Genomic DNA, 23,195 nt, shown 5'->3' with positions numbered 1-23,195 from the left:
ACCGACTCTACGCACTGTGTCTCCGGTGCGCCTTCACAGCCCAGTGCATCCTGTGCCAGCGCCCCGCAGTTGCCGGGCTAGGGTGAGCATCCAGCCAGGACGCGTTGTGCCAGCTCTACGCTCCAAACCTTCAGTCCGCCTCCACAGCCCAGTATATCCTGCGCCGGCTCTACGCACTATGCCTCCAGTGCGCCTTCACAGCCCAGTGCGTCCTGTGCCAGCGCCCCGCACTTGCCGGGCTAAAGTGAGCATCCAGCCAGGACGGGTTGTGCTACCTCTGCGCTCCAGACCTCCGGTGCGTCTCCACGGCCCAGTATATCCTGTGCCGGCTCCACGCACCAGGCCTCCAGTGCATCTCTCCAGCCCGGTGCGTCCTGTGCCAGCTCTACGCACCCGGCCTCCAGTGATGATCCAGGGTCCAAAGCCTGCAGTGATGATCTATGGCACGAAGCCTCCAGCGACGGTCTGCAGTCCAGAGTCTCCAGCCACGGTCCGCAGTCCAGAGCCACCGGCGAAGATCCACGGTCCGGAGTCCCCGGCGACGATCTACAGTCTTGTTCCTTCGGCGCCGATCTACGGTCCGGTTCCTCTGGCAATGATCTACGGTCCGAAGCCTCCGGCGACGATCCACGTTCCGGTTCCACGGAAGCGGAGGGATCAGCAAGCGGAGCGGGGTCTACGCCCCGAACCGGAGGCGCCACCGAGGCTAGATGCCCACCCGGACCCTCCCTCATAGAGTCAGGTTTTGCGGCCGGAGTCCGCAGCTTTGGGGGGGGGGTACTGTCCCGCCCTGATCTGAGAGAGCCTTTTTATTTCTCTATTTGGTTAGGTCAGGGTGTGATTTGGGTGGGCATTCTAGTTTTCTATTTCTTTGTTGGTATGGTTCCCAATCAGAGGCAGCTGTCTATCGTTGTCTCTGATTGAGAATCATACTTAGGCAGCATGTTTTCCACCCTAGTTTGTGGGATCTTGTTTTTGCATAGTTACTGTTTAGCCTGCAGAACGTTACGTTCGTTTATTATTTTGTTGTTTTGTTGGTGTTCATCTTAATAAAGAAAGATGTACACTTACCACGCTGCGCCTTGGTCTCCTTCTAACGACGGACATAACACATTGTTTATTTTTAACTTAGTTTCTTATTGTTGATGCTTACAATTTAATTATTTGTCTATCATTCATTCACTGTAATACGCCTATTATGTATGCAAACATTTCCCAAAAGAAAGAGGAGAGGATTCATTGAGTAATCCAGAATGATAAACTCTTCTTTTGTAGATTGTTTATTCATCATTTACAGGTTTGAATGGATGTGTTGTGTTCAGTCAGTTGGTTTTCTGGAATGTATGGGATGAGATTAAAAGTGAACAAATTGTTGGTGTAATTTAGAGCATCTGTGTCTGAGATTGAAGAGATAGTTGGTGGTTTGATAGAAAGGAAATGACCTCATCTGTTTGTTTCCTGGCATTGCCATTGTAAAAAGGCAACAGGTTATTTTAGTTATACTGATTAGTAGTAATTGTAAGTGTGATGTAAACCATTGGCAAGAGGCCAAGATGATGTTGTTATAGAGGTGATGTATTTTATCGGCAATGAAAAACAATAAGGGTTAATGACATCATACTGTAGTTTGACAGTGACAACTGATCTATCCATTGTATTGGCTTCACTCACTTTGGAAGTTATTTTACTGTTTTACACCTTACACTGCATGAAGATGCTTTTGAGTAGAGATGCTCTATATTGATTATATACAGGTAGGCTACATGACATCCTCTTTTCATAATGAAATTTTATTTTATTTTATCTGAATACAACAGTGAATGCAGTTTTACGAAAGGAGCAACAATAAAATAACAGTAGCGAGGCTATATACAGGGGGTTCGTGTACAGTCAATGTGCGGGGGCACCGGTTAGTTGAGGTAATTGAGGTAATATGTAAATGTAGGTAGAAGTAAAGTGACTATGCATGGATAATAAACAGAGAGTAGCAGCAGCGTAAAATGGAGGGTAGGGTGGGACAATGGAGGGACAATGCAAATAGTCCGGGTAGCCATTTCATTAACTGTTCAAGAGTCTTATGGCTTGGGGGTAGAAGCTGTTAAGAAGCCTTTTTGTCCTAGACTTGGCACTCCGCTACCGCTTGCCGTGTGGTAGCAGAGAGGACAGTCAATGACTAGGGTGGCTGGAGTCTGTCAGGTTTTGGCCAGGACTGTTCAGGTTTTGGTCACTAGATGTCCCCATTGCACCTTTTTTGTACCTTTTGTTTTTTCCTTGCTCTAATTATTGTTTGCACCTGTGTGTCGTTCCCTTGTTAGTATTTAAACCCTGTGTGTTCCTCAGTTCTTTGCTCAGTGTTTGTATGTTAGCACCCAGCCCCAGCCTTGTTGTGACCATATTTCTCTTATTGGATTTTCCAGAGGTTCTCTGGTTTAGTGCTTGTGTATTTTTGAGTAGTCTTTTGAGGTTTGTTTTTCCCTGCTGTTTTTACCACTTTGTGGAGTTTCTTTGTATTTTGGAGGATATCCATTTTGTGCCTCTTGGCTTTATTTTTGGACGTGGTGGATTTATATTCTTTTCCTGAAGATCTTGTCCTTTTATTAAACCACCATTTCTAGTACTGCTGAGTCTGCCTCATCTTCTGGGTTCTGCCGACTATTAGTGACTGTTTCTCTCACCGGGTCCTGACAGAAACACTGAGCCATTAAAATGAACCCAGAGGCAGCCAGTACCCAGGACTTTTTTCCCATGCTGTCCCACCACGAGGGGACTGTCCAACGTCACGAAGCTGCTCTGGTTCAGCAAGAGGCCTTACTGGCTGGACATTCTCAACTTCTGTCGGAGATGATGACTTCCATAAAACAGATTTCTGATCAATTTTCCCCTGCAACCGCTTCTGCTCCAGTTCATCAGATTCAAGTGCCCGTGGCAGTTAACCTCCTGGCTGAACCTCGTCTGCCGCCTCCCCAACGGTTCTCAGGTGATCCGAGTGTTTGTAAGGGGTTTTTCACCCAATGTTCTCTCTCCTTCGAGCTGCAACCCTCGTCGTTTCCCACCGACCGGTCCAAGATAGCATATATCATCACCCTGCTGTCGGAAAAAGCCCTAGCCTGGGCTACTGCTGTGTGGGATGCCCAAAGTCCCTGCTGTGCCAGCTACTCTACCTTTGCTGAAGAATTCAAGCGAGTGTTTCAAGACCCCACCAGGGGTCCTGACTCAGCCAAACAGCTCCTGACTCTCAGCCAAGGTCGGCGCAGCGTGACGGACTATGCCATCCAGTTCCGCACGGTGGCAGCAGCGAGTGGCTGGAACGACGAGGCGCTCACAGTGTGTTTTTTGAAGGGTCTTTCCGACACCATCCAAGATGAACTGGCCACTCGGGAACCACCGGACAACCTCGAGTCCCTGATCAAGTTGGCTACACGCATAGACCAGCGTCTGAGAGAGAGAGAGCTCAACCGTAGATCTCTCACCCTAGCTCCTATCGGTCCCAGCTCCGAGTCTCCACCTTTATCCTCGCTGACTCCACCGGAATCCATGCAGGTTGGACGCATCTCCCAGGCTGAGAGAGACCGCCGGATAAGGGAGCGATGCTGTCTATATTGCGGCAAACCGGGCCATTTCCTCTCCACGTGTCCCGGGCTCCAGGGAAAACGCACTCTCCCGTGCAGGCCTGGGAGGACTGTAACGGGAAACATAACCTCCTCCCATCCATCCAACTCCCGCCTGCTTATTCCAGTTACCCTTTCCTGGGACAACCACGAGCTTCCCCTTCAAGCCTTGGTAGACTCTGGAGCCGCAGGTAACTTCATGGATGGTGTTTGGGCGAAGGAGAATGGCGTTCCCTCTGAACCTCTTAGTGACCCCATAAGGGTTACTACGTTGGATGGAAGCCCTTTGGGATCTGGACTTGTCACTCGTGTCACTACCCCCTTGCGACTTTCAGTTTCCCAACACCAGGAAGTGATGAACTTTCATCTGACCTCGTGTTCCGAGTTCCCTCTCGTCCTTGGATACCCCTGGCTTCACAGCCATAACCCTCACATTGACTGGTCTGTGGGCACTATCAAGCAGTGGGGTCCTACGTGCCAAGCCACTTGTATCTTCCCTAGTTCCCCGAGTTCCCCTCCCGAGTCTCTAGAATCCATCGACCTGTCCCGAGTTCCCGAGTGTTACCATGACCTCAAACCGGTATTTAGCAAACAGAGGGCCACCAAACTACCACCCCATAGACCTTACGATTGCCCCATCGACCTGTTTCCGGGAACCTGCCCACCCAGGGGTCGGATCTTTTCCCTATCTCCTCCCGAACGAGCTGCTATGGATACCTACATCAAGGACGCTCTGGCAGCAGGCCTCATGCGTCCATCCACCTCGCCGGCGGGAGCAGGGTTTTTCTTTGTGGCCAAAAAAGACGGTGGATTACGACCTTGCATCGACGGGGACTTAATGACATAACCGTCCGTAACCGCTACCCGCTACCCCTTATGGCCACAGCCTTTGAGCTGCTCCAGGAAGCAGTGGTCTTCACTAAGCTTGACCTACGGAACGCATACCATCTTGTGCGGATCAAACCCGGTGACGAGTGGAAGAATGCTTTCAACACGCCTACTGGTCACTACGAATACTTGGTGATGCCCTTCGGCCTGACCAACGCCCCGGCTGTGTTCCAAGCGCTCATAAACGATGTGCTTAGGGATATGCTTAACATTTTCGTGTTTGTTTACTTGGATGACATCCTCATCTTTTCGAGCTCCCTTCAAGAACACACTAAGCATGTCAGACAAGTGCTCAAACGCCTCCTAGACAGCCATTTGTACGTTAAGCCGGAAAAGTGTGAATTCCATTCCTCTCGAGTACAATTCCTGGGATTTGTAGTGGAACCCGGTCGAGTCCAGATAGACCCCAAGAAGGTAGGGGCGGTAGCGGATTGGCCCACCCCCAAGTCCGTTAAGGAAGTTCAGCGTTTCCTGGGCTTCACTAACTTTTACCGCAAGTTCATCAAGAACTTCAGCTCGGTGGCAGCCCCTCTCTCAGGTGTAACCAAGGGTGGCAACACAAGGTTTCTGTGGGGAAGAGAAGCTGAGACGGCCTTCCAAGGACTCAAGCAGCGCATCCTCTCTGCTCCCATCCTGACACTACCGACGGCGGATGAACCTTTTGTGGTGGAGGTAGACGCATCAGAGGTTGGTGTTGGAGCTGTCCTGTCTCAGAGGGGGGAAGACAAGAGGCTTCATCCTTGCGCCTTCTTCTCTCACCGGCTTACCCCGGCCGAGAGGAATTACGATGTGGGGGATCGTGAACTCCTAGCGGTTAAGATGGCATTGAAGGAATGGAGACACTGGCTCGAGGGGGCTTCTCAACCATTTCAAGTGCTTACGGACCACAAAAATCTGGAGTATATCCAGCAGGCGAAGCGGTTGAACTCCAGACAAGCTCGATGGTCTCTTTTCTTCAGCCGATTCCAGTTTATCCTCACCTATAGACCCGGGTCGAAGAATCTCAAACCGGTCGCCTTGTCACGAGTCTACTCTCCTGCCATTCGAGAAGATACTGACATGACTGTTCTTCCTGCCGCTAAGATCGTGGCTCCAATCTCGTGGCAAGTTGAGGATACCGTGAGACAAGCTCAAGCCATCGAACCGGGTCCTAAGGGAGGTCCTGCCAATCGGTTGTTTGTTCCCAAGGCAGCAAGATCCCAAGTCCTTCTGTGGGGGCACTCCTCTCGCCTCACCTGTCACCCGGGCGTAGGTCGCACCTTGGAGTTCATTCAGCGTAAGTTCTGGTGGCCCACCATAAGAGAAGACGTTGCCACTTTCGTCAAGGCCTGTCCCGTGTGCTGCCAGGGCAAATCTTCTCACCTCCGCCCTCAAGGACTCCTTCACCCTTTATCTATTCCCCACCGACCCTGGTCCCATATCTCGTTGGACTTTATTACTGGCCTTCCTCCGTCCCATGGTAATACTACTATCCTAGTCATCATCGACAGGTTTTCTAAGGCGGCCAGGTTTGTTCCCTTGACCAAATTACCTTCTGCCAAGGAAACAGCTGAGTTGGTGATTAACCATGTGTTCCGAGTCTTTGGCATTCCGCAAGATATGGTTTCCGACAGAGGTCCCCAGTTCGCCTCAAGGTTTTGGAAGGCCTTCTGCTAACTCATAGGGGCCACGGCCAGTTTATCTTCAGGGTACCATCCGGAGTCCAACGGCCAAACCGAGAGGATGAATCAGGAGCTGGAAACCACCCTCAGATGTATGGTTTCCAACAACCCGTCCACATGGTCATCCTTCATTGTTTGGGCCGAGTACGCGCACAACACCTTGTGCTCCTCCTCCGCTGGTATATCCCCGCACGAGTGTCAGTTTGGCTATGCTCCTCTATTGTTCCCGGACCAGGAGGCAGAAGTCAGAGTGCCTTCAGCCTCGAGGTTCATCAGACGCTGTCGGCTTACGTGGAAGAAGGCCCGTCTTAATCTTCTGCGTTCCTCACAGCAGTACCAGCGACAAGCCAACAGACGTCGCCGTCCCGGTCCTACCCTGTACCCCGGCCAGAGAGTATGGCTCTCAACAAAGAACTTACCGCTACGGGTGGAGTCTCGTAAGCTGTCCCAGAGATTCATCGGTCCCTTTAAGATTGCCAGGAGAGTCAATCCCGTTACTTTTCGCCTGCACTTACCCAGATCCCTTAAGATCAATCCAACATTTCACATTTCTTTATTAAAACCTGTTGTTTTTTCTCCCCTTATCCCGGCAGGCAGACCTCCCCCTCCGCCCCGTGTCATCGGAGGCCAGTCGGCTTATACCGTCCACCGGATACTGGATTCCCGCCGGGTGCAGCGGTCCTGGCAGTATCTGGTGGACTGGGAAGGCTACGGTCCCGAGGAGCGCTCCTGGGTTCCTGCCAAGGACATACTGGACCCTGACCTCATTCGTCAGTTCAGGGCCCTCCACCCTGAGAAGGCTGGTAGGAACGTCAGGAGCCGTTCCTAGGAGGGGGATTCTGTCAGGTTTTGGCCAGGACTGTTCAGGTTTTGGTCACTAGATGTCCCCATTGCACCTTTTTTGTACCTTTTGTTTTTTCCTTGCTCTAATTATTGTTTGCACCTGTGTGTCGTTCCCTTGTTAGTATTTAAACCCTGTGTGTTCCTCAGTTCTTTGCTCAGTGTTTGTATGTTAGCACCCAGCCCCAGCCTTGTTGTGACCATATTTCTCTTATTGGATTTTCCAGAGGTTCTCTGGTTTAGTGCTTGTGTATTTTTGAGTAGTCTTTTGAGGTTTGTTTTTCCCTGCTGTTTTTACCACTTTGTGGAGTTTCTTTGTATTTTGGAGGATATCCATTTTGTGCCTCTTGGCTTTATTTTTGGACGTGGTGGATTTATATTATTTTCCTGAAGATCTTGTCCTTTTATTAAACCACCATTTCTAGTACTGCTGAGTCTGCCTCATCTTCTGGGTTCTGCCGACTATTAGTGACTGTTTCTCTCACCGGGTCCTGACAGAGTCCTTGGCAATTTTTTGTGCCTTCCTCTGACTCTGCCTGGTATAGAGGTCTTGGATGGCAGGAAGCTTGGCCCCATTGATGTACTGTGCCATACTCACTATCCTCTGTAGTGCCTTGCGGTTGGAGGTCGAGCAGTTACCATACCAGGCGGTGATGCAATCAGTTAGGATGATCTCGATGGTGCAGCTGTAGACCTTTTTGAGGATTTGAGGACCCATGACAAATCTTTTCAGTCTCCTGAGGGGGACTAGGCGTTGTCATGCCCTCTTCCCGAATGTCTTGGTGTGTTTGGACCATGTTAGTTTGTTGATGATGTGGACACCAAGGAACTTGAAGCTCTCAACCTGCTCCTCTACAGCCCCGTTGATGAGAATGGGGACGAGCTCGGTCCTCCTTTTTCTGTAGTCCACAATCATCTCCTTTGTCTTGATCACATTGAGGGAGAGGTTGTTATCCTGGCACCACACTGCCAGGTCTCTGACCTCCTCACTGTAAGCTGTCTGTGATCACACTGTTGTGTCGTTGGCAAACTTAATGATGGTGTTAGAGTCGTGCTTGGCCATGCAGTCATGGGTGAACAGGGAGTACATTGAAACATGTTGGTATTACAGACTCGGTCAGGGACAGGTTGAAAATGACACTTGTCAGTGCATGCTCAGAGTACACATCCTGGTAATCTGTCTGGCCCTGCGGCCTTGTGAATGTTGACCAGTTTAAAGGTCCTACTCACATCGGCTACGGTGAGCGTGATCACACAGTCATCCAGAACATCTGATGTTCTCATGCATGCTTCAGTGTTGCTTGCCTCGAAGCAAGCAGAGAAGTTATTTTGCTTGTCTGGTAGGCTCGTGTCACTGGGCAGCTCGCGGCTGTGTTTCCCTTTGTAGTCCATAATAGTTTTCAAGCCCTGCCACATCCGACAAGCATCGGAGCCGGTGTAGTACGATTCGATTTTAGTCCTGTATTGTTGCTTTGCCTGTATGATTGTCCGTCGGAGAGCATAGCGGGATTTCTTATAAGCGTCCGAGTTAGTGTCCCGCTCCTTGAATGCGGCAGCTCTATCATATAGCTCAGTGCGGATTTGCCTGTAATCCATGGCTTTTGGTTGGGGTATGTACGTACGGTCACTGGGGACAACGTCATCAATGCACTTATTGATGAAGCCAGTGACTGTTGTGGTGTACTCCTCAATGCCATCGGAAGAATCCCGAAACGTATTCCTGTCTGTGCTAGCAAAACAGTCCTGTAGCTTAGCATCTGAGTCCTCTGACCACTTCCTTATTGAGTGAGTCACTGGTACTTCCTGCTTTAGTTTTTGCTTGTAAGCAGGAATCAGGAGGATAGCGTTATGGTCAGATTTCCCAAATGGAGGGCGAGGAAGAGCTTTGTACGCATCTCTGTGTGTGGAGTAACGGTGGTCTCAAGTTTTTTTTGTTTGTCTTCCTCTGGTTGCACATTTATCATGACACAAGGCGAGACCCAGATGCAGACACAGGAGGCAGATGGTTGGAGTCTTACAATGTTTATTAATCCAAAAGGAGTAGGCAAGAGAATGGTCGTGGACAGGCAAAAGGTCAAAACCAGATCAGAGTCCAGGAGGTACAGAGTGGCAGACAGGCTCGTGGTAAGGCAGGCAGAATGGTCAGGCAGGCGGCTACAAAGTCCAGAAACAGGCAAGGGTCAAAACCGGAAGGACTAGAAAAAGGAGAAATGCAAAAAGCAGGAGAATGGGGAAAAACGCTGGATGACTTGGAAACATACAAGACGAACTGGCACAGAGAGCCAAGAAACACAGGGATAAATACACTTGGGAAAATCAGCGACACCTGGAGGGGGTGGAGACAATCACAAGGACAGGTGAAACAGATCAGGGCGTGACACGTTTAACATGCTAGTAGAAATGAGGTAAAACAGATTTAAGTTTCCCTGCATTAAAGTCCCCGGCCACTAGGAGCGCCGCCTCTGGATGAGAATTTCCTGTTTGCTTCTGGCCCTATACAGCTTGTTGAGTGCCGTCTTAGTTCCAGCATCGGTTTGTGGTGGTAAATAGACAACTACGAAAAATATAGATGAAAACTCTCTTGGTAAATAGTGTGGTCTACAGCATATCATGAGATACTCTGCCCCAGGTGAGCAAAACATAGAGACTTCCTTAATATTAGATTTCGTGCACCGAGACTTCCTTAATATTAGATTTCGTGCACCAGCTGTTATTTACAAATAGACACAGACCTCCACCCCTTGTCTTACCGGAGGCAGCTGTTCTGTCTTGCCGATGGACCGAAAACCCTGCCAGCTGTATGTTATACATGTTGTCGTTCAGCCACGACTCGGTGAAACATAAGATATTACCGTTTTTAATGTCCCGTTGGTAGGATATCCTTAATCGGAGCTCATCCATTTTGTTATCCAATAATTGCACGTTGGCTAATAGGACTGACGGAGAGGGGGTTTACTTACTCTCCTACGAATTCTCAGAAGGCAGCCGACCTCCGCCCCCTTTTTCTCTGTATTTTCTTCACGCAAATGATGTTGATTTGGGCCTGTTCCAGAGAAAGCAGTATATCCTTCGTGTCAGACTCGTTAAAGAAAAATCTTCTTCGTCCAGTTCGAGGTGAGTAATTGCTGTGCTGATGTCCAGAAGTTATTTTTGGTCATAAGTGATGGTAGCAGCAACATTATGTACAAAATCAACGCAAAAAAAATTACAAAATATCACAGTTGGTTAGGAGCATGTAAAACGGCAGCCATCCCCTCCGGCGCCGTTCTTGGAGAGTCATAAATGTGAAAGAATGATGCAGGAAACCCAGATGTCTCTTCTTTTCTCCTCCTGTCTTTAGGCTGCAGTGCGAGTGCAAACACAACACTTGTGGTGAGTCATGTGACCGTTGCTGTCCAGGGTTCAACCAGAAGCCATGGCGGGTGGCGACGACAGACAGCCCCAACGAGTGCCAACGTGAGTACCACCCTCCACCATCACTCTCCTTTCTTTGCCACCCTCCACCCTCACCCTCCTCTGTTTGTTCCCCTCAACTCTCCTCTCATTGTCACCCTCCATCCTCACCTCCTCTCTTTGTCACCCTCCATCCTAACTCTCCTCTCTTTGCTACCCTCCACTCGTACCCTCCTCGCTTTATCCCCCTCAACTCTGCTCTCTTTGTCACCCTCCATCTCCTCTCTTTGTCACCCTCCATTGTCACCCTCTTCTCTTAGTCAGTCTCCATCCTCACCCTCTTCTCTTTGTTCTCTGACTGTTCTGTCTGTGTCCCAACGTTAGTGCCATGCTCCACCCTCACTCTGCTGTATCTGTTCTCTATTCACACTACTGAGCCAAACCAAGCCAAACCAAGCTGTACTGACCTGCCCTGCTTGCACATCCACGACAATACATAATTTCTGGAACTGTGCTGAAAAGTACAATGTGTAAAGAACTAATAGCCAAGCCAGCATAGTTTGGTTTGTGATGCCACGATATTGTTAACTAGGTATGTGGGTATGACCGTTGTTTACTATCTCTGTTTTGTCACAAAGGAGTTTTTCAGTGTCATGGGAAAGCAGAGCCACAGAATATATATATGCTGCAATTATTTGGTTGTCATTTTGGGTAGAGCAGACATTTCCATATATTTTTGTTAGCTGCATATGTGACAACTCCACCAGCATTATTTATTAGTCCTATCATTTCACATTTTTTTTCAAAAGTAATGTTTTTTTTTAAATCAATTAATGTATTTGAGTTTAAGCATAATATTTGTTGTAATATTTGTTCTGTCTTTGCTGGTGGATTAAACTGAAATTGCAAACAACTTTCTATGGCTTGTTTTAAAAGTAGCGATATTTTGGAGATTATTTCATTTTCAAATGACTGAAAGTGAGAGGTTGTAATCTGAATAAAGGGAAAATGGCCATTCTTGAACATGAAATGAGACATTCTGGCTAATCTGCTGGAGAACCAGTGCGGATTTAAGTATAACTTTTGTATGACTGAAGCCTTTAGTGAGAGGTCTAATACTTTAATATTTAATAATTTCTGTCCTCCAATCTCATATTCATTTTATAAGTAGGCCTGTTTAATTTTGTCTGGCTTGCCGTTCCAAATAAAATTGAATATTTTTTGCTCATATAATTTAAAAAACAAGTTGCTAGGTGTAGGCAAGGCCATGAGCAAATAGGTAAACTGGTGATATTTCTAAAGAGTTAATTCCACTAATATACATGTATTTTTCCTTTCCATGGTAGCAACATCTTATCTTTATGATTCTCCCACCATCTCTTCTACCGTTAGCTTCAGTGCTAAATGCCCGGATATGGTGTTGGAACTAGGAAGAGTCCTCAGCAATCTGTTGAGGGCGTTACTCATGTGGTATGTGGTGATGAACTGCACTGTATGCAGTCTACTGTAGCTAGCCCAGCGCCACTACTGCTGTACTCTATACAGCCAGCCAGTCAGTCCCAATGCCAGCTGGTTCCAAATTGCCTTGGCCTGTTGACAAGATCCTGAGTCGGAGATGCTGAAACTTGACCCTGCAACTCTACAACCGCAGAACAAGAGAGAGCGAAAGAGAGATAGCAAGGGAGAAGTCTGTAATTCAATCAGTACACTCATGTATTACAAATGCACCCTAACCATTCATAAACATTAACCAGGCAGATTTAGGAGGGGGTTTTACAGGAGAAATTAGAGGAAGTACAGTCCTGTTAAAAAGCCTCACATAACAGAGAACAAAACAGAAACAGTCTGATAAAACTGCAGTTCCTCACAATAAAATGACAGCTCTTAATAAAGATTGTTTAAAAAAAGAAACCGCTTTATATGACATTAAAACAAATCGTTTTGAGCTTGATAGACTTTATAGTTGCACTTTTTGGAACGGATAGTAACGGATAGTAACTAGATATAATATATACAATACAGTACTGACTCTTACCTGTCTGTGTGTCTGTTTCGTGTGTGTCTCTGATTTGTGTGTTTGTGTCTGTTTCTGTTTTTTCCCACAGCCTGCCAGTGCCATTCACATGCCACTGAGTGTTATTATGACCCAGAGGTGGAGCAGAGGACAGCAAGTTTAGACACCTTCGGCAGTTACAACGGCGGAGGAGTGTGCATCAACTGCCTGGTATGAAGCCCGTTTCAAGTCCGAATAGATTCGTGTGCGTGTGTGTGTGCGTGTGTGTGTGTGTGTGTGTGTGTGTGTGTGTGTGTGTGCGCGCGCATGAGAGATAAGCGCCATAGACTATATTTTGATATCCTCATCAATATATGTCCATCTTTTGGATTTTATGCGTGACATGCAACATTGTAATTTGGCATTCTGTATGGTATGTATAGCATGCATGTGGGTGCTCTTTAAGATGAACCGGGAGTATGCCTACACTAGAATGAGAACAGGGGTAGTGTTCAGTAGGCACAAAACAGAAGTGAATGGAGTGAAACTAGGCACTACTTCCATTTGATATGATTTATTAGGATCCCCATTACCCGACGCCAAAGGCGACAGCTAGTCTTACTGTGGTCCGACATTAAACGAAAAAGACATTACAGACAAAATAGTTTACAATTTACATACATTTAAAAACATTAACGTGTAGTGTGTGTGCATCTATCAGTTACACATACATGTCAGTACATACACACAACAAGTAGGTCACAACAACAAACAGCAGGGGTCTAGACAGCCACAAGCCCGGGACAATTCATGGTCCCAGCCACAATGGCTAACCGCGTCCCGGGCTGCGTTCAACCCCTCATGAAAACCTTGCTAGCTTGATAGGCAGCTAGCTAGCATGATGCCAACCGCGTTGCGGGATCCAGACTCGAAAGGTAGCTAGCTAGTAACCAAACTTTTTCAATAGACTTTCAAAACAAAAAACTTTCCAAAACAACAAATCGAGCTCTCTCTCGTTCCGTGTTCAACAGGAAGTGGTCACAGATCTGTTAGCAGCATTTGTCCAATAAAAAACACAGATCTTTTCTATACCATTGGAAAACGTTTTGCTATGTTGTGCCCTAATGAACATGACCCAGATCTACGAGCAGGCATGGAGGTCTGTAATGGAAATTTCAATAAGCAAGGATCAGTTTTAAGTCAATGTACACACGGTGGATATTCTCTGTATTAAACTCCTTGTGCAAACGGCATGAAGATAAATCCCTCTCTGTGCAAAAGTTGGCATGTCTTCCAAATCAAACAAGATGTCAGCCAGCTCATTTTGACTAAATCTCCCAAGACAAAGTAATGTTTCTCAAAAACAATTATGAGATGCACTATTATCATTTGGGACTAAAATACCCTTGCAGGAAGCATGTTAAAACAAGCCATCTACACTGCATGCACACTCAGTGTGAAAGAAGATCATGTCTCAAATGCAAACAGATAGATTAGCAACTGTAAGGTGTGCTTGATACAAACATTTATCTATAGTTTTAGAAAACAGTTTTGCATTTTGTCTTCTTGCTTTAGAGGAACCTTAGTTGCCCTCCAAAACAAAGCAGGACAGGAGTGTGTTGTGTGACGTTTGTCTGATATCTGTGTCTATTTCCCTCTCACTAGCACAACACGGCGGGGGTGAACTGTGAGCTTTGTGCTGATGGATTCTACAGACCCCATGGAATACCTCCACAGTCTCACAGTGGCTGTATACGTGAGTGAGACCCTTCCTTCTCTTCAAACTGTATTTCTCAGTTTTTCCTTTCTCTATGGCCGTAGTGTCTTCCTTTTTTCCTAAGTGCCTAATGATGTGAACGTACCACATTTAGTTGCAGTACAGTACCAGTCAAAAGTTTGGACACACCTACTTATTCAAGGGTTTTTCTTTATTTTTACTATTTTCTACATTGTAGAATAACACATATGGAATCATGTAGTATCCAAGAGTTAAACAAATCAAATATATTTTATATTTGAGATTCTTCAAAGTAGCCATCCTTTGCCTTGATGACAGCTTTGCACACTCTTGACATTCTCTCAACCAGCTTCATGAGGTAGTCACCTGGAATGCATTTCAATTAACAGGTGTGCCTTGTTAAAAGTTAATTTGTGGAATTTCTTTCCTTCTTAATGTGTTGGAGCCAATCAGTTGTGTTGTGACAAGGTAGGGGTGGTATACAGAACATAGCGACAGTCCATTATTACTTTAAGACATGAAGGTCAGTCAATCCAGAAAATGTCAAGAACTTTGAACGTTTCTTCAAGTGCAGTCGCAAAAACCATCAAGCGCTATGATGAAACTGGCTCTCATGAGGACCGTCACAGGAAATTAAGACTCAGAGTTACCTCTGCTGCAGAGGATAAGTTCATTAGAGTTAATTGCACCTCAGATTGCAGCCCAAATAAATGATTTACAGAGTTCAAGTAATAGACACATCTCAACATCAACTGTTCAGAGGAGACTGCGTGAATCAAGCCTTCGTGGTCAAATTGACACCAATAAGAAGACGAGACTTGCAACACAAGCAATGGACATTAGACTGGTGTAAATCTGTCCTTTGGTCTAATGAGTCCAAATGTGAGATTTTTGGTTCCAACCGCCGTGTCTTTGTGAGACGGTGAACAGGTGAACAGATGATCTCAGCATGTGTGGTTCCAACCATAAAGCATGGAGATGGTGTGGGGGTGCTTTGCTGGTGATTTATTTAGAATTCAAGGCACACTTAACCAGCATGGCTAACACAGCATTCTGCAGCGATACTCCATCCCATCTGGTTTGCAGTTAGTGGGAGTATCATTTGTTTTTCAACAGGACAATGACCCAACACACTTCCAGGCTGTGTAAGGGCTGTTTGACCAAGAAGGAGAGTGATGGTGCTGCATCAGATGACCTGGCCTCCACAATCACCCGACCTCAACCCAATTGAGATGGTTTGGGATGAGTTGACCGCAGAGTGAAGGAAAAGCAGCCAACAAGTGCTTAGCATATGTGGGAACTCCTTCAAGACTGTTGGAAAAGCATTCCTCATGAAGAATGCCAAGAGTGTGCAAAGCTGTCATCAAGGCAAAGGGTGGCTACTTTGAAGAATCTCAGATATAAAATATATTTTTGGTTACTACATGATTCCATATGTGTTATTTCCTAGTTTTGATGTCTTCACTATTGTTCTACGATGTAGAAAATAGTAAAAATAAAGAGAAACCCATGAATGAGTAGGTGTCCAAACTTTTGACTGGTACTGTATATCAAATAGTTGGGGTATTAATGTTTAGGAAATGGCTAGTGTAGCTTGCTTTTTGACCTATGACTAATACGTAAGACCAAAATGGAACAGAGACTTCCATGGACTTTGGTGTTGTTTCTGACAGGCACACACACACACGCACCAACCACTAGCACTAGCCACTTGTATTGTTGCTAAATTCAGTGCCACACTTGTTTACATTGCTAGCATAGTATGTCGTTGTTCCTCCTCACCACATAAATAGCTGCACGTTGTGATTGGGCTTTGAGAGGTGATGGAATTAAAATGGTTGCCCTCAGTGCTTAGAAAACCATAGAAGCCACAAACTCAATTAAGGTCAATGCTCATTCGCCACTCACTGTGCTGTTGCAAACTGTAACCTGTTCCGTTGGCTGATATTGAAACCTGTAACAAATTATTTACAAATGAATGATTTAACGTGATAGAAAATCCATAGATATCGTTTTACCTGCTCATAGCTTACAAAGACAATGGGGATCATTTATACTGAACTCCTTTGGACTCCCATTGTATAGTATATGAAGACATGTTATTGTATATGGTGACATGTTAGGGACAATTGCTGTTTTCCTCATTCGATACTACCTCGACCAATTAGTCACTCATTCTGCCGAGCATATGTAAACCAGTGCTCAGTAGTTGTAAACCAAGCCTGTGTTAGGGTAGGTGGCAACGAGCCACGTTCAAGTGATTCATTATACATAGATAAAAGTAAAGGGGCTAACTTGGTATAGAATTTCTTAAAGAACTCAGTTGGAAACCCATCAGGCCCTGGAGCCTTGCTGCTCTGCATTGACTTGATAGACTGAAAGCTGAGAGGAGAATCAAGGTCATCTGCAGTTTCAGCCTCAACTGTGGGAGTCTCCAGTTCACCCAAAATATAATCATAGTGGCAGTATCTGATGGAAATAGAAAGGAATAGAAAGATTTGAAGGTGTCATTGATCCCCATAGGTTCAGAAATCAAGCTATGAGAGGAATCATTAATTTTGGGAATCAGATGGGTAAACTGTGTTTTAACTGATGTACAAGCAGACTACTTGCCCTGTCGCCATGTTCATAGTAGGTACCACGTGAATGCAATAGTAACCGTTTTGCATCTGTAGTGGACAAGAGATCGAATTCATATTGTAAGTTCAAGCGTTGCTTATATAGCTCTGGGGATGGCATCAGGGCATACTGATGGTCTGAGTCAAGGATGGCTTAAGAGTTCTTCTAGTTTAGCTTTCTGAGTTTTGTTTAAATTAGAAGAATAAGAAATCATTTCTCCTCTAAGATAGGCCTTAAGTGATTCCCATAAGGGAGAATGAGAGGTTGAGCTTGTCTGATTTGAAAAAAGGAAATGATCAATAGAAGTGGAGATAACGTTACAGAAGTCTGCATCAGACAGAAGAGAATTTCATCTCCAGAGAGGAGTACGAGTCTGTCGTGGGCTAAAGGTCCATAGTCAGAAATTACAACGGGTAAATATTCAGAAGAGGTGACATTTGGAAGTAACTTATGATCAATAAAGAAATATTCAATACGAGAAAAAGAATGGTGTACATGTGAAAAGAAAGAATACTCTCTTGCCTGGGGATTCTGACATCTCCAGGGATCTGTACACCCATTCTGAACCATAAAATCTGAGACGGACTTTGACATAGAAGGAGACATAGTTCTGTGGTTGGAGCGGTCTAAAGCTGGGCTAATAACACAATTCAGATCCCCGACAAATATCAAAAGATGGGTGTTCAGAGAAGTGATTTTCCTCAGCAACCCATTGGCAAATTCAACATCATCAAAATTAGGAGCATATACATAGACCAATAATACAGGTGTGTGCCAAATGGTGCCAGTTATGATTAAATATCTCCCATTACTGTCTGAAATAACATTAGTAGTAGAGAAATGTATTATTTTACTAATGAAAATTGCAACCCCTCTGGCTTTGGAGTTAGTCTGAATGGAAAACCTGACTAAACCTGGAGTTTTGCAGCCTTGAGTGATCTTTAATGCGTAAATGGGTCTCTTGTAAAAATACCACATCTGCTTTTAGCTTTTTCAAATGAGAGAAGACCCTAGACCTCATGACAGGATTGTTCATTGCCTTAGTTTTTCAAGATAAAAGCTTTATAGGATTAAGCCTACCGGTAGTACTATTATTAGTGTTGTTAGCGTTCTAAAATATTGAAATGAAAAAGGTGTGAAAACAGACCAAGCATTTGCAAAGACAAGAGAAAACTAAGCTTAGGGAAATATATATTTTTTTATAGAATACATTTGGACGGAAAATGTCACTCCCCCTCCCCTCCCCAGCGAATAGAAACAGCGCAGCGTCGGTGCACAGAAAACCTTCCTATCCTAACGCGGAGAGGCTCCGTAGCACCAGTCGTGAAATATATTTGAAAAGGCATTCACAAAATGGTAAAGTAGGTCAACAGATAACCAAAACAAACACCCCATAACAGTGAAACGGAACTGTCCTGACTCAGGGAGTGAGTCTTCAATCAGTGCAACACGTACAATGTGTCTTAAGGATGGGCAAATAAGTGTCCCACAGTATGTTACCCTGTTACAAAAAATAAAAGGGGCCGAGTGTCTGTAGATGTACGACTGATCAATAGGGCGTAATAAAGTGGTGAAAAGTCCTTCAGTAAGTATCTAGATGAAAGTAAAGAAAAAAAACAGAGTAAAGCTCTGCAAAAGCCTAGAATTGTAGCCATGCATTACTACGTTATCCATCTAGCCAAATAAAAAGGACCTCCTGTAACGATGTACGCTGAGAGTCGGGAAGCAAGTTCAGGGAGTGAATACATTTAATAAATAAAGGAACAAAACAAGAAACACAAACAGCGCACTGACATGACAGATACAGGAACAATGACGACTGGGGAAGAAACCGAAGGGAGTGACATATACAGGGCAGGTAATCAAGGAGGTGATGGAGTCCAGGTGAGTGTCATTATGCACCAAGATGATGATCCCGGGGATCAGGAGCGGACCGGTCACCTCTGCTAAGGCGCGGGAACCTATCGAACTGGCTGAGGCGCAGGAGCATGATGACCTAGAACACCGGAGAGAGAGCATACGTGACAGTACCCCCTCTCCGGCGCGTTCGGCTCCAGCCACAGGACGCCAACCCCAGGGACGATCCTGGGGATCCGGAGCGGACTGGTCTCCTCTGTTGAGGCGCAGAAACCTGATGAACCGGCTGAGGAGTGAACCCGATGAGCTGGATGAGACTTCCCCTGTTGCCTCGGCAGAGGCACAGGAATCTGTTCACCCAGCTTCAGCATGGGAGCCTATCGAACACGCTGAGACATGGGAGCCTACAAACCGGCTGAGGCCTCCCAGGTAGCATCGTGTCCAACACCCGGACCCGACATCACCCCCAACACAAAAACAAAACAAAACAAAAAACTGTCCCTGATGTTTCCATTTGTTGAGTCGTAATTCTGTAACGATGTACGCTGAGAGTCGGGAAGCAAGTTCAGGGAGTGAATACATTTAATAAATAAATGAACAAAACAAGAAACACAAACAGCGTCCCGACATGACAGATACAGGAACAATGACGACTGGGGAAGAAACCAAAGGGAGTGACATATATACAGTTGAAGTCGGAAGTTTACATACACCTTAGCCAAATACATTTAAACAATTCCTGACATTTAATCCTAGTAAAAATTCCCTGTCTTAAGCCAGTTAGGATCACCACTTTATTTTAAGAATGTGAAATGTCAGAATAATAGTAGAGAGAATGATTTATTTCAGCTTTTATTTCTTTCATCACATTCCTAGTGGGTCAGAAGTTTACATACACTCAATTAGTATTTGCTAGCATTGCCTTTAAATTGTTTAACTTGGGTAAAACATTTCGGGTAGCTTTCCACAAGCTTCCCACAATAAGTTGGGTGAATTTTGGCCCATTCCTCCTGACAGAGCTGGTGTAACTGAGTTAGGTTTGTAGGCCTCCTTGCTCGCACACGCATTTTCAGTTCCGCCCACACATTTTCTATAGGATTGGGGTCAGGGCTTTGTGATGGCCACTCCAATACCTTGACTTTGTTGTCCTTAAGCCATTTTGCCACAACTTTGGAAGTATGCTTGGGGTCATTGTCCATTTGCGACCAAGCTTTAACTTCCTGTCTAATGTCTTGAGATTTTGCTTCAATGTATCCACATAATTTTCCTGCTTCATGATGCCATCTATTTTATTAAGTGCACCATTCCCTCCTGCAGCAAAGCACCCCCACAACATGATGCTGCCACCCCCATGCTTCACGGTTGGGATGGTGTTCTTCGGCTTGCAAGCATCACCCTATTACCTCACAACATAACAATGGTCATTATGGCCAAATAGTTCCATTTTTGTTTTATCAGTCCAGAGGACATTTCTCCAAAAAGTACGATCTTTATCCCCATGTGCAGTTGCAAACGGTTTTGGAGCAGTGGCTTCTTCCTTGCTGAGCGGCCTTTCAGGTTATGTCGATATATGACTTGTTTTACTGTGGATATAGATACTTTTGTACCTGTTTCCTCCAGCATCTTCACAAGGTCCTTTGCTGTTGTTCTGGGATTGATTTGCACTTTTCGCACCAAAGTACATTCATCTCTAGGAGACAGAACGCGTCTCCTTCCAGAGCGGTATGACGGCTGTGTGGTCCCATGGTGCTTATACTTGCGTACCCATGTTTGTACAGATGAACGTGGTACGTTCAGGCATTTGGAAAGTGCTGGGTGAAGGATGAACCAGACTTGTAGAGGTGTACAATTTATTTTCTGAGGTCTTGGCTGATTTCTTTTGATTTTCCCATGATGTCAAGAAAAGAGGTACTGAGTTTGAAGGTAGGCCTTGAAATACATCCACAGGTACACCTCCAATTGACTCAAATTATGTCAGTTAACCTATCAGAAGCTTCTAAAGCCATGACATAATTTTCTGGAATTTTCCAAGCAGTTTAAAGGCACAGTCAACTTAGTGTATGTAAACTTCTGACCAACTGGAATTGTGATACAGTGAATTATAAGTGAAATAATCTGTCTGTAAACAATTGTTGGAAAAATGACTTGTGTCATGCACAAAGTAGATGTCCTAACCAACTTGCCAAAACTATAGTTTGTTAACAAGAAATTTGTGGAGTGGTTGAGAAACGAGTTTTAATGACTAAGCGAATGTAAAATTCCGACTTCAACTGTATATCAAATGGACCGTCATGATGGTTTGGAAGAGGCCTCTATCTTAGTCAACCAGTGTTCAAATTATTGATTGTCAAATTATAAGTGTTTCGCTTGTTCACATAAACATAGACAAGAGCAATTTGTTTTGTAGTTAGTCATAATTCAGCAAGAAAATTATATTGCCTTCCATACATTCTGTTCTATATAATAATTGCCTTTTTTCTCCAAGAAGCCCACACGGGTTCTTCTTACTTGAATGAACAAAAAATATGTATCCTGACAAATACCAAATGACCTTTACTTTACACATTAATTCTATTCTCTAACAAGGTCTGTAGGGCTTTTTACAAGAGATGGTATCTGCTGTGCTGGTGCAGCCACATCCTGCTTCTGTCATTTGTCACACAGTAGAGGTGGTTTGCTAGGATAATCTATGGCCCTATTCCTACTTTATAGTGAACTAATTCTCACCTTTTTAGATGAACAAAGATACAGTTTAGGCTATAAAAAATATATATTTCGTTTTATTGTTGAATGTTTTTCAAGTGTTCAAATTGGTTACCTGGTAAACCATATCCTGATTTCTCGAATAATCTCAAAATGCTGTATTGCTTTAGTAAAGCCTGCTGTAACTCTGGGGAGGCATCTATCAACATGAATTAACCCTGTTGATCTCTGTTGTGCTTTCAAGGGATCACAAGCCACATGTCAACCTGTTACTGTCATTAATTTACTATTATTAGTTGGGCTACGACAGCTGTACATGGATTACTACAGTACATGGGTTACTCCAGTACCACATTAATTTGCCTGTTGTATGACATGTTCCCTTCATAATTATGATGGATCTGCATTTCAAATGGTCACATAGGCTAGTGTTTACATTCTCAAATTGAAACATCATTGTTTTCCTTGAAGTTACAGTATTTGATTGAATATGAGAACAATATACTAAAACGTAAGATTCATATGAATGTCTTCTCATCTGACGTTTTAGATGCAGAGGAGTTCTAACACGGTGACTATGGGAACACAGTTTTACTGTTGGTCTTGTTACTTCACTCCAGAATAACCCAGGCCTTTACCTCTCCCCCTCCCTCCATCCCCCCTTTCATCCTGATCCAACATTTAACAGAGGTGGTGTAGGAAAGACTTGAGGACAGAAACTTCAATTTTAAAATAGGAGGGCTGTATTTATTCTCTGGGTTCTAGACTTAGAAAACGGGATGTGACGCATCTTTCATCTACCGACCTAGGAAGATTATGACTTCTGACAGCTACAGTACGCAGTATATATGCTGCATTGACAAATATTATGTATTACACAGATCACGAATCACAAGCCCTTATGAAATTCACACATGATGTACCAAATATGCATGAATATCTGCATTGGAATCCACTGTGTTGTTGCCACTGTATGACGTAGGCCTAGGTTATGATCAGAAAAAATATCATTCTTGGAGTTCCGGTTCAGCATGTGAATGGAGAAAAAGCTTGTGGATAAGGCTCCTACCCATTAGTTAATTTTGCCAAATTTGTCATTTGCATTCCACTCTCTTACATATCATATTTAATTGATGAGTTCGTAAGTTACCTTTTTGATTAAAATGTCACACAACCTGAGGAGCAGAAGACCTGTAACTAACGTTTCAACTGCGATGGCAAATGTGAATGGTAATGGCGCCGACTCCAGTCCAACTGTTACAGAGCCTCATGCGGTCACACTCCCCAGAGATCTTCAGAACCTCCGTACGGTTCTGGTCTCGGAAATTACAGCTACCATTGCCACTCAGCTCAAAACTGCCATCGATGCTGCTCTGGCCCAGTTCTCCGCCGTCCTAGATGGTGTCCGAGCCGCTGCGGATGAACAAGGCCGCCGAATTGATGGCTTTGAACATGACCTGTGTGACTACAGTGACCGCAGAGTAGCACTTGAGAAAACGGTTGCCTGTCTGAGCTCCGAAAACCAAAAGCTGATTGACAAGACCGATGACCGGGAATTGCAATCTTGCAATCTTCGTGTTGTTGGTATACCAGAGAAACGTGAAGGAGGGGACTCAGTTAAGTTCATGTCAGAATTCTTTGCGGATGTGCTGGGTGCCCGCCATCGTTCCATCACCCCGAAGCTGGATAGAGCCCACTGCCCACTGCCCCAGCGGGCGGAGACGGCAACTCCAAGCCTGGAGTGTTTATTGTCCGTTGACTGAGGAACAATTTAGCAGGAGATTGATAAAACACAATCCTGACGTCACTGTACTGTTTATGCCCACATAGTATGTTCATTTAATTTCCATTCTGATGTCAGTCTGGATGAGAAACTAATGCATTGCATGTATAGG

General features: G+C 45.1%; 1 protein-coding gene across 4 annotated transcripts in view; it reads left to right on the top strand.

Annotated features, from left to right (window-relative positions):
* LOC139550680 (laminin subunit alpha-3-like) overlaps positions 1-23,195 on the top strand; it is a 124,203-nt gene that overhangs the window by 32,378 nt on the left and 68,630 nt on the right. For all 4 annotated transcript variants that reach the window (XM_071361737.1, XM_071361736.1, XM_071361735.1 and 1 more), the window contains exons 7-9: positions 10,338-10,453; positions 12,496-12,614; positions 14,049-14,139. In XM_071361737.1, coding sequence (XP_071217838.1) covers positions 10,338-10,453; positions 12,496-12,614; positions 14,049-14,139 — 326 coding nt within the window. The remainder of the gene's footprint in view (positions 1-10,337; positions 10,454-12,495; positions 12,615-14,048; positions 14,140-23,195) is intronic.

This window comes from Salvelinus alpinus, chromosome 23 (genome assembly GCF_045679555.1).
Source record: "Salvelinus alpinus chromosome 23, SLU_Salpinus.1, whole genome shotgun sequence".
Lineage (NCBI taxonomy): Eukaryota > Metazoa > Chordata > Actinopteri > Salmoniformes > Salmonidae > Salvelinus > Salvelinus alpinus.
The sequence above is the reverse complement of the archived record's forward strand: the minus strand, read 5'-3'. Positions and strand labels throughout refer to the sequence as shown.